Source organism: Vanessa tameamea, chromosome 4 (genome assembly GCF_037043105.1).
Source record: "Vanessa tameamea isolate UH-Manoa-2023 chromosome 4, ilVanTame1 primary haplotype, whole genome shotgun sequence".
In the NCBI taxonomy this organism is placed as follows: domain Eukaryota; kingdom Metazoa; phylum Arthropoda; class Insecta; order Lepidoptera; family Nymphalidae; genus Vanessa; species Vanessa tameamea.
This window is the reverse complement of record NC_087312.1, coordinates 12107653-12120358: the sequence shown is the minus strand read 5'-3', so window position 1 is coordinate 12120358 and position 12706 is coordinate 12107653. Positions and strand designations below refer to the sequence as shown.

Genomic DNA, 12706 nt, shown 5'->3' with positions numbered 1-12706 from the left:
CGAAGACTGAATTCAATGAGAAAGTCAGTAATCTTTGGTACCCTAACATTGAACCGGTATTAGTAGTTATGATGGTCCTCTTGACAACTTACTGTAATTTCTTTAAATAATAAGATCGACTTGGTCTGATCGAAGATTATTATTTGGAGAAAGTGAATCGCTTAAAATGGAACGATGTGATAAGTGAGGTACAATCAATTTTACTTGACTTTTTTCACACTTGAGGCACTGAAGGATTTATGCAAATGCGATTGAAATGGCGAGGTATCAGTATTCTGCAGAAAACCTATAAGCAATTTTGCGTCAGTTTAGTTACTTATGCATGCAGCTCGTTTTCAAGATTTCCCACGGAGGTTGCGTCGCACAATTGCCTCCGGTGCTATTTGAACATTTAATTTTACACGGAATATGGGCTTGGCGAGACTTGCTCAAGCTCAATCTTTTGCTTTCTTAGCTTGATTTCTTAAACATACTGCATTCCAAAGTTCTTAAATCAACACTTTAGCGAACTAAAAAATAATCTTCAAATAAAATTTAAATTTTAAATATAAATATTGCCCTTTAAAATTCAGTTATTAAATTGTAAGCCGCATTTTATTCGCGTTTTTTAATTTCAGTAGATACATAAGCTGATCTGAAAGCAAAATTACAATTGCAAAGGGCATTCAAACATTCATAGTAATTTTGAAATAAGGTTCTTCGTACAATTAAAAAAAAAAAGAAAATGACCGGTACACAAACAGCGGATTTAAAGATACTGAATTGTTTTGTCATTGGCTATTTATAATACACAGATTGTATGATGTCTTAGACAAAATATTGTGTGTAATTGAACTTGTAACTGGAACCACCTCCAATTACCGATCAAACTGTAATTTATCACACGCATGCAGTTTCGATGACGATACTTGAATCCGATTTGACCTTGAACTTATCTTGTACCAATTTGTAGACTTTGCAATCGAATTGTCTATGGCTAGCAGACGTCTTGAATTTGTTTTAAACAGTTCAACCATCGTTCAAAAATTAAATAGTAATTATTAAATGTTTAGAAGTTACATATTGAATTACAAACACAAGTATAATTTGTTAACAATGAATTACAAAATAAATTACATACCTCTACGTCTAATCTAACAATACATTAGATAAACTTATTATTATTATGACCATATACAAGCATTTATAACCTCTTATGTCATCTCCAGTAATGCTATTTCGAAAGTACGATCAATGAATTCGGCTTTTCAACAAAGTATTTCGTAACATTTATCATTTCGGTTGTATGAATGGCTGCCATAAAAGTTAGTAGGTTAAGATTTAAGTATGATTTAAATTACGTCTAAGCTATTGACCGACGTAGAGTGGTTTATTTAACAATATTTAGTTTCTCGAATCAGCTTGCAATGCTGCAGCACAGTGTAGAACAAATATTAGCGCTTTCTAAGAATTTACGCAAAAGACATAAACACAACGAAGTAATATCTTTATTAAAAAAAATATATAGTTTCGAAAATATTCGGAGAAATAGCTCTTTCTGGGTCAATGCTGAGGGGAAACGAACACCCACTTTTATCGCCCACCCCGTTATCAACATGTTTATTTTCAAGTGATTAGATGAAGATGACAATACATTTGTTTGCAGTTGTAGCTTATAAATAAGATCCGATATATATAGATATATTCCGCAAACAGTTGGAATCGTAACGTAGTAATTAAAAATAAAAGTAAACAGCTTAAAGAGCTACTATAGAGCAGGAAACGTTGCGACATTCTCTAGAACGATTGATAGAAAATCCTAAAATGGTAACTAACAATTAGACAGGTTAGTCTACACTTTAATGAGATGTAAGATATGATTATACTTTTAAGGTAATAACATATAATGACCAAATAAGACCTTAAAACATTTTATGAGCAATAAGCAAGACACAATTCCCAGTAGCTCATAATTTATCGAAAATATTTTAGTGTAATCGACTGTTAAAAATCTTTAAAAAAATATATGGTTTTTTTATTATTTTGTCCGGACAGACATATGACTCCACTCCACCTAATGGTAAGTGGTCCAAACGCGAAGACGACTAGTACAGTCAGCTAGAACGAGCTGCACCAGTCACCCTCGCCATGCCAGCCCGCAAAATGCCTCTTCACGTCTCGTTTGAAGGCACCCAGGTTATAAGAGGATGCGGGTCATAAGAGATTACAGAAAACAGCCATTTTGAGAGCGAATAAGTCTATATGCAGTGGTAAACACTTACATCAGGTGGCCCCTTTGCCCGTCCGCCTATTTAAAAAAAAAGAAAGCGAAACACATTTTTTCCTAACTCACGTCTCAATTCGTTTAAACAAACAAACACAAGTAACATTACCTTGAAGGATATTTTAGCTTAAGATGTGTAACTTGTTATTGTGATCATTAATAAAATTAATAAATCTTAATGAAATATGGAGAAATAGCGGACATCACGCGGATAGCTTTCTCTACCGGAAAGCCATTAAAGCTAGCTCATTCCGTCGTTAGATATCTCAACACCGGTCTTATAGTTAGCGACCTAGACTATTTAAGATGTTTTATAGCCCAAAGAGAATGGTTAATACCTCAATGTTATGTGACGTTTAAAACTTTGTAATTAAAACCGCATTGAGCTTTCTTTCATTTCTTGTAACGTTTCGTTAATAGAAGACTTTTATAATGAAAAAAAAAAAATATATGGCATAAATTATAATTTATCAAAAAAAAATATATAAATTACAAAATCTTCTATATATGTTTAAAATAATTGAGGTATGTAAATTAAAAAAAAAAAATTGCAGTTATAATTTGACACATACAATGTATACGATATAAATAAATTAAATATCAATAGAAATGTATATCTTATTATACTTATTATATGTATAGATAATTCTCTTGAAATATTTTCATGCAAACGACACTTTGAAATTTTACGACCATAAAACATCCAATGTATTTATGAGGTTGAGACGTGAGTTCAAGAGAAAATAAGATGCGTGGAAAACATTCCCGTGATACGATATCGTAGATCTGAAATAATACCAATATTTTTGTTTTATAACATTTATTATAGCAAAAAATTAAAACCGACTTCATAAATTTTCACGCATGTACAGAATAAAAACTTTAAATGATTATTTATAATTACACAGATTGCATTGGCCATTTTTTCACTTGTATTGGAACATCAGCAATTTATATGTAATATAATCTGTTCAATAATATAAGAAGTGTGGACCATTAAACTCGGTTTACTATAAGCGAGTAATACACAGAAAACTGGTCAATTCCAGTACTCTCTGCTCGTTTTTCCACGCTTACTAGATTTTTTTAAATTGTAATTGACTCCTAGTATTAAAGTTGTTTCACAATCGTCAATGTTATTTATAAACCATAAGAGTAACCCTGTAAGAATCTACTTTTTTATACACAGTTACTCTGTTATTTCATATGGTTTGTTTTACAATACTTTAATATTTTATATGTTTAATATATAAAATAGTTCCCGAAATGAGGCGAAAAATTGGTATTATATCGTAAAGCACTCTCTAATACTTAATTCTTAGTCAAACTGTCGCAAAATATTAAATCTATATATATTATCACGTGTTCTTTAACAAAATATAACCGTTTCTTTCAACAAATTTAAAACCCAGTAATACAAAATATTGTACATAAAGTAGACTAAGCGTATAGCAATATATAAGTAGGTATATAAGTTAATAAAAATCTATTACGTCATATTTTCAAAACAAAACCAAGGCAAGACCCTATTAAAAACGCATAAAATAATCACACGAATCTCGCCTAGGAGATGCGAATTAACTTTAACATTGACCTTCATTCAAGGATGCTGATATTTTTGCAGAGTTCTTGTAATAACATTTTTAAAATATAAAAGAAACGAAAATCCAATAATATACCAACATATATTCAACAGTTAAAGATACTAAATATTAAAGAACGACATTACCGATATTAGCAAATGATTTTTTTATATACATAACCTAACCAAAACCTAACTAGTGGAGACTACATTAGGGTATTATAAATAAATAATTTATGGTACAATTAATCCTAATGCGATGGTCGTCACCTCCGCCCATTGATGTAAAAAATATACATCTCACAACGTCAATGCACTACGATCATTGCCAACTTTTGATTTAAGTTCATATGTATGTTGTGTCTGTAATTACACTGGCTCACTGACCTTTCAAATCAGGACACAGCAATTCTACGTATTGTTTTTGTTTGATATCGTAGAATAATAATCGATGAGAAGGTACCATCTACCCAGAGGGTCTTGCACAATATTCTATAACAAGATTTTTTTACAAACGTACTACAATATATAAATAAAATATAATTTACGTTTATTTTTTTTCCATGTATCGTTTGACATTGATAAGTAAACTATTTCAATGTTCGCTAAAGCTAATAATATAATTGTTACGGAACATTGAATTAGATGTGCCTACATAAGAGTAACAAGGTCCACGCCTTATAGGACATCGGTGGGCGGAAGTATGCGAGAACAGCGGCCGTCCGTCTGTTGCAAGATTCTCAGTTATCTCTTAAACGAGTAGGTACAACATTTTTATTTATAGATTACACTTTTTAGTCTTATTTTGATAATTTTGACAGTAAAAATAGCTAATGTTCTAAAGTAAACAGTCATATAAATAAAATATGAAGATTTTTGTACATGAAAATTAAAAAAAAAAACAATTCCTTATTTAAAAAAATGAGACAATGCTTGTCTCGTTTGAAATGAAAAATTCATGTAGGTACAACATCACAGAACTTGTTCAGACGTTGCTATTACCATAAAAGAAAATGGTAAATTTCTCAAGGCTCAAGGGCAAAAGATTTAACCTTTCCACGAAACTTACGTACCAAAAACAAGAGGAATTATATATCTACAAGAAAACACGTCTTTTGATATAAGGATTTCCAATTTTCGAAATTAATTAGATACATTGTAACTTTGAAGTTAATTCTATGATTGGTAGCATTGTTTTACAAATTAAAATATTTTATGATATTTTAATCTAAAAAGATAAAAAACTCTAAAGAATTAAATACAGTTACAATCTCGACGATTTAGTTAACGGATATAAATGAAACAGCTAAGTGAATAACTGTAATAATAATTGCAAATATTGCCATTTGAATTGTTCGAAGCTCTACAAATTGCTTAAACCTGATTTCCAATATAGATTTTGTTATACAATACGAGCAAACTATATTGATCGGAGTGAAGTTTTTCTCTCAAACGTACATTACTACAACACTTACTTAATCCGATTTTATGCTTAAAAACTCTATTAGCGTTGAACAAACTAACTCTTGGAGCTAATTTCTGATAGCGAACTTCGATCGACCATATCGTACGAGAATAGCAAAAGGATTTAAGTGCAAACATACTTCTGTATTTTTTCTAAAATGATTTAAATAAAATTATATTTTTTAAACTAAAGCAACAAGAGAATCATTTTTATGCCAACGGATATGTTTGTATCCGTAGGTTTTTGTAACATTTTCGAAAAAGGTAAACGAGGAAACGGCCGCACAGTAAATCAATGAGGTAATGATACAAGGTGACCATTAACACGACAATCATTCTAATGAGGTTTAAGGACATGAATATGCGGTAGAATCAATTACATTAAACTTAACGTCTTAAATGACAAACAGACTTCGATACATTTAACACTTAATTGACATTCGAGCTAAAGTGTACTTTGCATCTCTAATGAAATGTTTAAGGACACTGGTATTATCGAGTCACGATTAATCTAGATCCAAAATGCATACTTAGTTCCTTAGTATGTATTGAGTAATATTTCTTGAATGTTTACAATTCTTGCCAACAATTTTAAAACCTTTATAATAATCATATTCTATTTTATTATTTTATTGCATATCATAAGACAATACTATATAAAAATAAAGTAAATAATGCGTATACAATGTAGTATTTTGGCAAATTAGCCATTTGTACCGGACAGGAGAGAGAAAACGAATAGTTCATAGTTCTTTCGGTCGTACTTTTCTTTTAAAATCAGAATCACATGTCAAAGTTAAATTGAATCGCGTAAAATTAAGTAAAAAAGCTTTTAGATACAGCGAGTCACACACAATCACATTTTCGCTAATGCAATACGCCGCTATAAAATAGTAAATTTATCATAAGTTAAGATCGTACAAAAAATCGTCACGAGTGGCGTTTTTGATTCATTCAGTCTGTATTTGTGACTAAAAACATTACTGTGGGAAAGGAAATTGCGAACAAAGGCTCCACTCTCCATTTTATTATCGCTTCAAACGTGTCTGTAGCTTGATATTTTCTCTGTCTATTGAATTATGACGGATCATTTTACAATCTCTTATATGACGTTAAATTTTGTAATAAAAAATAAACTCTTATACTATTTTAAGACACTTATATACATATTCATTAAGATGTAATAACCCCTTAATAAGTCCAAAGAGATAGGCATTCTAGTCACTGTAAGACTTTTTATCAATTTGTCTTCCAAGTTCATGACTGATTGCGCTGTCCGGTTACCAAAGATGAAATTATTCATATGTATGTATTGAAAACAAGAATAAACATAGTCAAAGTTCTTTATTCAAAATTAAAGTATTACTCGAAAAAAAAAAAAACAATCCACAAAACAGGTTAGAATCAATCAAACCTATTTGGGGATATTGTTTTTTTTTTTGTCAAATAAATTTTACTTGGATGGTACATTTTTTTAATTGAGGGAGCGAATAATTTTAATATAATTTTCAACGTCCCAAGTTAACTTTGGAGGGTAAAAAGTGAATAAGCGCCGGTGAGATCTGGGTCGGTAATCTCAGCTCATCCAAAGAGACGAGCTCCTTTCGCGTGCGGCAACCAACGAGCCGTGAGTCTCCGAGATGCGGCTACGGTCTGATGCCCTAACCTTGGGCGCACCATCCCGTCTATTCCCTAACGTGGAAGATGACATCATGAACATAAAATACTTAACAATCCATGTGGCTAGCGCGGCCAAGGACGACATTTCAATCGATGGTAATATAAGAGACGAATATTAAAAAGGAAAGTAAGGTTACTGACCTCACGGCGGACGATTTCAGTAGCTGATGGCTGTTCCGATTCTTTTTTTAACTACAAAATTTGTTCCGAAACGGGCACGACAATTTCCTACAGCAACATCGAACAGAGTTAAAAATACATAATATTGCTTTTAAGCAGGCCAACAAATTAAGAAAATTATTAGATATTACCGCTCACGCAGTGCTCTAGGCGTCAATGCAATCTTAATAGTCATTGTAATGATTGTTAGAAATAACGCATGACTTTCTAAGCTTTTGTCTTAAAAATAGTTTTGCAACGCGATTTCTTTGGCCTTGGAATACGTAAACCTAAATACTTATTCGCATTATATATGTATTCATTAAGTTAGTCTTTATATATATAAACTTATCGTTTCTAAAAATAACACGTCATAAACAATAATATAGTTATCATGTTTGAATACCTAATGAAACATAGATAATGGATAATACAATCTTTCACCTACACCTGAATCGAAACATCAGCATTCCATACGCGTAGCGTATCGCTCATCAATGTAACAGTGCTTATATCGCAATAGGATAACTTACCGAGACCGCGACAGAGGCGCTCGGAACAATACCGGTGTTTTCCGTTTCTTGGCCATCAGGTGCGCTCAGAAATCGGCGAAGAGTGCCGTATCCAGACGCTGAGGCTACCATGGCTACCATTATTAATACACACACTCCACAATAACCACTGGACGCTCACGTGGACATCACTTTAGCGGAGATGGATACGCGCGCGGCGTGCTGCGCGCCCGACGCGTTTCAACTGCCTGCGCTTGGGCCGACACGCGCCCCCCTACCACGGCGTTGAGGATTGTTTGACAATGAGATAAGTATGTTAACATTGAATATACATCGCGATTAGAGGACATAACTTATATGCTAAGTTATTCTAACTAATTTATAGTATCGGTATCAATAAAAATTTATTTTTTGCAAACATGTTAATATGAATTCCAAAATTCCAAGTATTTCAAATTGTTTATAATAAATCGATTTAAACAATGCCATGAAAATGTCAGTATTAAAAAAAAAGTTTTAATACAAGTACAAATACAAATGTATCATTTTGACACAAATTGGATTCAAGAAGGATAGCGGACATTTTATATATTGTTATAAAGTTGTTAAGGAAAACTTATGGTCAATACAATAACAAGAGAGATAGTGTATATATATATGAACAACAAAGAAATATTGACACTTACTTATATACCAATATGATTGACTAAAAATAAATTTCAATCAATTTGTAAAATATTCTAAGATCTTATTTATTTACATTATGTTATATTTATGTAATGTAACATAATGTTACAAAAGAAGCTTGTTACTGTAAGAGATTTTTAGATTTTTATCAAGGAAATCATCCCTTAGGTAATTGAAAAGGGGGATCGAAGTTTGTACTTGGGATCAATCATTTTGCAAGTAAGGAATATAAATCTATTTATACTTAAACTTTTTAGTAACTTAATGTTTGTGCATTTTTGAGCAATCGGATTTATTGGAAGATGATTTATTTTTTAAAATGTCAAGCTCCGATTGACTTGAATTTTAACATTACCTATGTTAAACTTCAAGTCTTTTTGCGACATAAAACACTCACTAAGAAAGAAAGTTTGAAAATTTCATGTAATGGGAGAAAATTGCAGGGGGAACTCCGTGAATTTTAGCCAAACAAAGTTATTACGGGCAGCTAGTAAAATATAAGTATTACACTTTTTCTATAGTAGAAAATTATGAATATACCACTTCTGAATTCAGTCTCCGACACTAATAAAAACTTTTTTGAAATACAAAAGATAGGGCTAACATTATAGAACAACGACTATGTTTGTCCTAAACTTAAACATTAATATTATTATTTTATATAAATTTATTTGTTATTAATGGAAGATACTGAAATATATTAATTCTGAAATAATAGTAATATCCTCAAAATAGCCTGGCCTTGTTTATATTTATGCCCTTATTTATAAACATCTACAATATTTTAGTTATAGATCATTAAATATCACAATTTTGTACTTTAAAGTCATTTAACTTATACTCCAATAGATGATACATAGTAATACAAGCAGTAAAAAATTATTGTTGAAAGTTTAAAACAAAGGTTGCATATGCTATATATATATATATGAAATATATCTGATATGCCATGTTAGGCACACAACAATGTTCTAATAGCAATAATTTATTCAACAGGAGTGTGGGCAGTCAACTTCACCCACTCTTTGCCTTGATTTGTTTAGAATGATTTAAAGGTGACTCCACCACTTAAATTTCGGATCTATAACACTTACAACACAATAATACAGTAGGCATTCAGATATATGATTCTTATGACTAATACCAATCTGCATAAATGTATGGAATAAAATAATGAGCAATCAGCCTTAATAACGTTTTTTATCAATATATACGTCGACATGTGCGCTGAAAACATAAATTGTCCGCGACCGGCAATTATAGACATCTCAAACTCACCTGTTTGGTGTCCACAGTGTCTGTGGCCTCCATGTTGGCATATGTACGTTCCTGCCTCTCCATGACTTCGAAAACATCAGAAACGCCTAATCCATCGACTGGGCATTACAAAAGCACATAATACTTCCATAAACATAACAATCACGATGGTACAAAAATTTATAACGAAACAATGTCAATGATCTAACTAAACACGTTAAACACTTTGAATCTACTACGCCAAAAGAAAAGGTACTAATGTCTTATTACTCATACCATTGGACACATTCTGATTATATCATCAAGAATATAGTACACCAATATCCAATTTTATATGTAAAATTAAGAAAACACTGCTCATCACCATCTTAAAATTTCACGCATTCCGTCATCGAGGCCGACTGACTGTGGTCGCTGCCCTATCTTACGATTCTATTTACGCATCTTTTTTGAATGTCATGACATAAAATCAAAAAAATATTATTTTAAAATATTTTGACGATAAGGGAAACAAGATAAAACAAACTCAAAGTAATATTCTTACATTAAATAATGTTGAATTTGTTTCTTTTATAAGTATTTTTGCAGTTTTTACAGGATAACGTATATTAGGAACGTATTCACTATTAAACAGAACGAAGTGTTATGGTGCCATCTATGATTTTACAGTGAAAGTACTTCGTACAAATTCAAAGTTTAACCGAATTTATCACTTCTATATTCAATTATAACAAAATGACTCCTTAAAATATTATATTAATCAAGTACATAAAATTGTTTTCTCTTTAGAATTTAACATGCTTTTCTATTTAAAATTACCATCAAATTAAAATATGTGAATAGTAATATGTGATACAAGAAATAAAGGCTTATTGCTTATTAATGTAAATTGTCAGTTGTCAATGTCAAAAGGCCAGTGCGATGTACGACTGTACGTTTGCGTATAAAAAGAAATGCATGTTTTATAATGCCTGAAACAGTGTAGAAATATATTTGCACAAATGCCTCGAGAAAAGAGTAAATATCGAGACAAAAGGAGTTCATCTTACAGTTCTGAATCGTCATACGACCGAAAAAAGTCCAAAAGTAAACATAAACGACGTTCTCGCTCTAGAGATCGATCAGAATCTAGCAGTCAACTACGAAAACGGTCAAGTTCACATTCAAAATACAAAAGAAGGAGTTATTCTAGGAGTCTTTCGAGAGAACGGTATGAGAGCAAGTCGAAGCGTCGGTCATCTTCGCGTTCAAGATCTAAGAGGTCCAAACATTCCCGAGAGCGTTCACATTCAAGATCTAATTCTAGGAGCCGATCGGCATACAACAAAAGTAAGCGAAAGAACAGAAAAAGATCACGTTCTTCTAGTAGTAGATCCAGTTCATTTGATATAGGTATGTATTTAAAATGCATTATAATATAGTTAAGACTGAATTGAAATGAGTAGCTTCCAGGCATCTATAGTAACTCTTCTTTTCAGAACCCCGTAAGTTTAATTTAGATGACACAGAAACAAAGATTGAGAAAGCAATTAAAGCTGCAGAGGCAGTTGGATTAACTATGACCAAAATACCAACCTATGAATACAAGGAAGTAGAGGTCAAAGAAGAAATGCCAACAATACATGATAGGAATCTTCTGGCAGAATTAAACAGTGACTCATTTGTGCAAAAATCATTCACATCGTCAAGAAACAAGAAACAAAACATTGTTATTGATTTAAACACAGAGACTGTAAAGGTTGCAGAGCCAGAATTTAAAGAGCAAAATGATGATTCTATTTTAAACTTTAATGTAAGTAATATTTTCATATATAATTGTAATTGTAGGATCCGTGAAACACATTTTGATATAATTAATTTTTAAAAACATAGTGAGTACACACTAAAGAGGTTGTAATTAACTGTAGTAGTTAAGTTTTTTTTTTAAATTCATATTTGTAATTGCTAATTAATTAGAAGTCCATTCAATAATTCTGAAGAAAACTGATATTCAAGTATAATTGCTAATAATCTTTATCTGTATCTGAATGTACCTTGTGACTTAACTATGTAATTCTGTTTGAATAATAAAGTACATATTATATCAATTATTATAACTTTACATTCAGCTTTTGTATTATTTTAAATAATAAATAAAGTAAAAAAGTAAATAATTTATTTACTTTTTTTTAAAGTACTTTAAAACAAATTTTGCTTAAAATGTGTGAAACCAGTATAGTATTAATAATGGATTGTTTTTTCTTTTTGAAATGGGATTATTCAAGTTACGTTACATTTACATCATTTTTCAGGAAATCCCCAGTCAAGAAGAACGAATGGAGATGTGGATAAAGAAATTGTATCAGTATAGAAAGAAAATGCTGAAAGATGAAGTGCAATGACTTTACAATATAAATCTTTAGAAACTACAGGAATGTGAAATAATATAATTATATACATATTTAAAATTCAAACACCATCATTACATCTTCAGTCTTAGATTTCAATTATTTTTATTGCAAAGTATTTATTACTTTTGTATATGATAATTATCCAATGTTCTTATTATAAATAAAAGGGAGACATAACCTAAAACATTTTTTATTAAACACAACAAGTATTAGACGCAACTCACAATTTTAACATGCCCTTTACTACAATCTCTATATTTACAACACAGCGTAAGCTTATCACTTCGTAACGAAGTTTTACATGTTGTTTCTTTCTCTTTGGATTCGACTGCTGTAAGTTCGGGAGACAAGATTCCAAGAATCCATGTATCGGTCCATGCACATTGCTATGCATTTTTGTTCTGAATTGTCTAAAGCTGTTCCAGGTTTATTGATACACTTTTTAAAACATTTCTCAGACATTTTTGTCAGGAGTTCTTGTGCATTGGCTATCGCGATTTGTTGCTTGACCTGGTCCATCAACTCTTCTTTTTGCGCTCCGCTTAATGAGCCGGTAGATAAAGAATCCATTTTTGTAATAATAATTCTATTGAGTCGTACCTATTCAACTTTATACTCAAATTATTTTATGGAAAATCCTAACCTCTAAAATATTAAATTTCACTGATTGGGCAAACTGAGCTCAGATCATAGAGACGTAATATAGATAAGG

At 31.2% G+C, this 12706-nt stretch overlaps 3 protein-coding genes across 15 annotated transcripts in view; 1 reads left to right on the top strand and 2 right to left on the bottom strand.

Annotated features, from left to right (window-relative positions):
* Positions 1-10022, bottom strand: part of Patronin (patronin) — a 50569-nt gene extending 40547 nt beyond the window's left edge. For 12 of the 13 annotated variants that reach the window (XM_064220696.1, XM_064220705.1, XM_064220703.1 and 9 more), the window contains exon 1: positions 7682-7921. In XM_064220696.1, coding sequence (XP_064076766.1) covers positions 7682-7801 — 120 coding nt within the window. In that variant the 5' untranslated portion in view covers positions 7802-7921. Of the gene's footprint in view, positions 1-7681; positions 7922-9625 lie in introns of those variants that run through there. The other variant, XM_064220700.1, reaches the window with a different exon arrangement.
* A 492-nt stretch (positions 10023-10514) lies between these two features.
* On the top strand, positions 10515-12178 carry LOC113395815 (serine/arginine-rich splicing factor 4). The gene is made up of 3 exons (XM_026633506.2): positions 10515-10996; positions 11083-11396; positions 11896-12178. Exons 1-3 carry the CDS (start codon positions 10606-10608, stop codon positions 11983-11985), a joined length of 795 nt encoding a protein of 264 aa, XP_026489291.1. The 5' UTR covers positions 10515-10605; the 3' UTR covers positions 11986-12178.
* LOC113395816 (mitochondrial import inner membrane translocase subunit Tim13-like) lies at positions 12169-12702 on the bottom strand. Its single transcript, XM_026633507.2, has one exon. The coding sequence runs from the start codon at positions 12562-12564 to the stop codon at positions 12292-12294; it is 273 nt and encodes a 90-aa protein (XP_026489292.1). The 5' UTR covers positions 12565-12702; the 3' UTR covers positions 12169-12291.
* Between the last annotated feature and the right edge of the window lie 4 nt (positions 12703-12706).

Excerpts from the sequence above, each read along its gene's own strand:
- LOC113395815 (XM_026633506.2), top strand. The coding sequence starts at position 10,606 with ATGCCTCGAGAAAAGAGTAAATATCGAGACAAAAGGAGTTCATCTTAC. Across the intron at positions 10,997-11,082 it reads ATCCAGTTCATTTGATATAG|AACCCCGTAAGTTTAATTTA; the intron begins GTATGTATTTAA and ends TCTTCTTTTCAG. Across the intron at positions 11,397-11,895 it reads ATTCTATTTTAAACTTTAAT|GAAATCCCCAGTCAAGAAGA; the intron begins GTAAGTAATATT and ends ATCATTTTTCAG.
- LOC113395816 (XM_026633507.2), bottom strand. The coding sequence starts at position 12,564 with ATGGATTCTTTATCTACCGGCTCATTAAGCGGAGCGCAAAAAGAAGAG.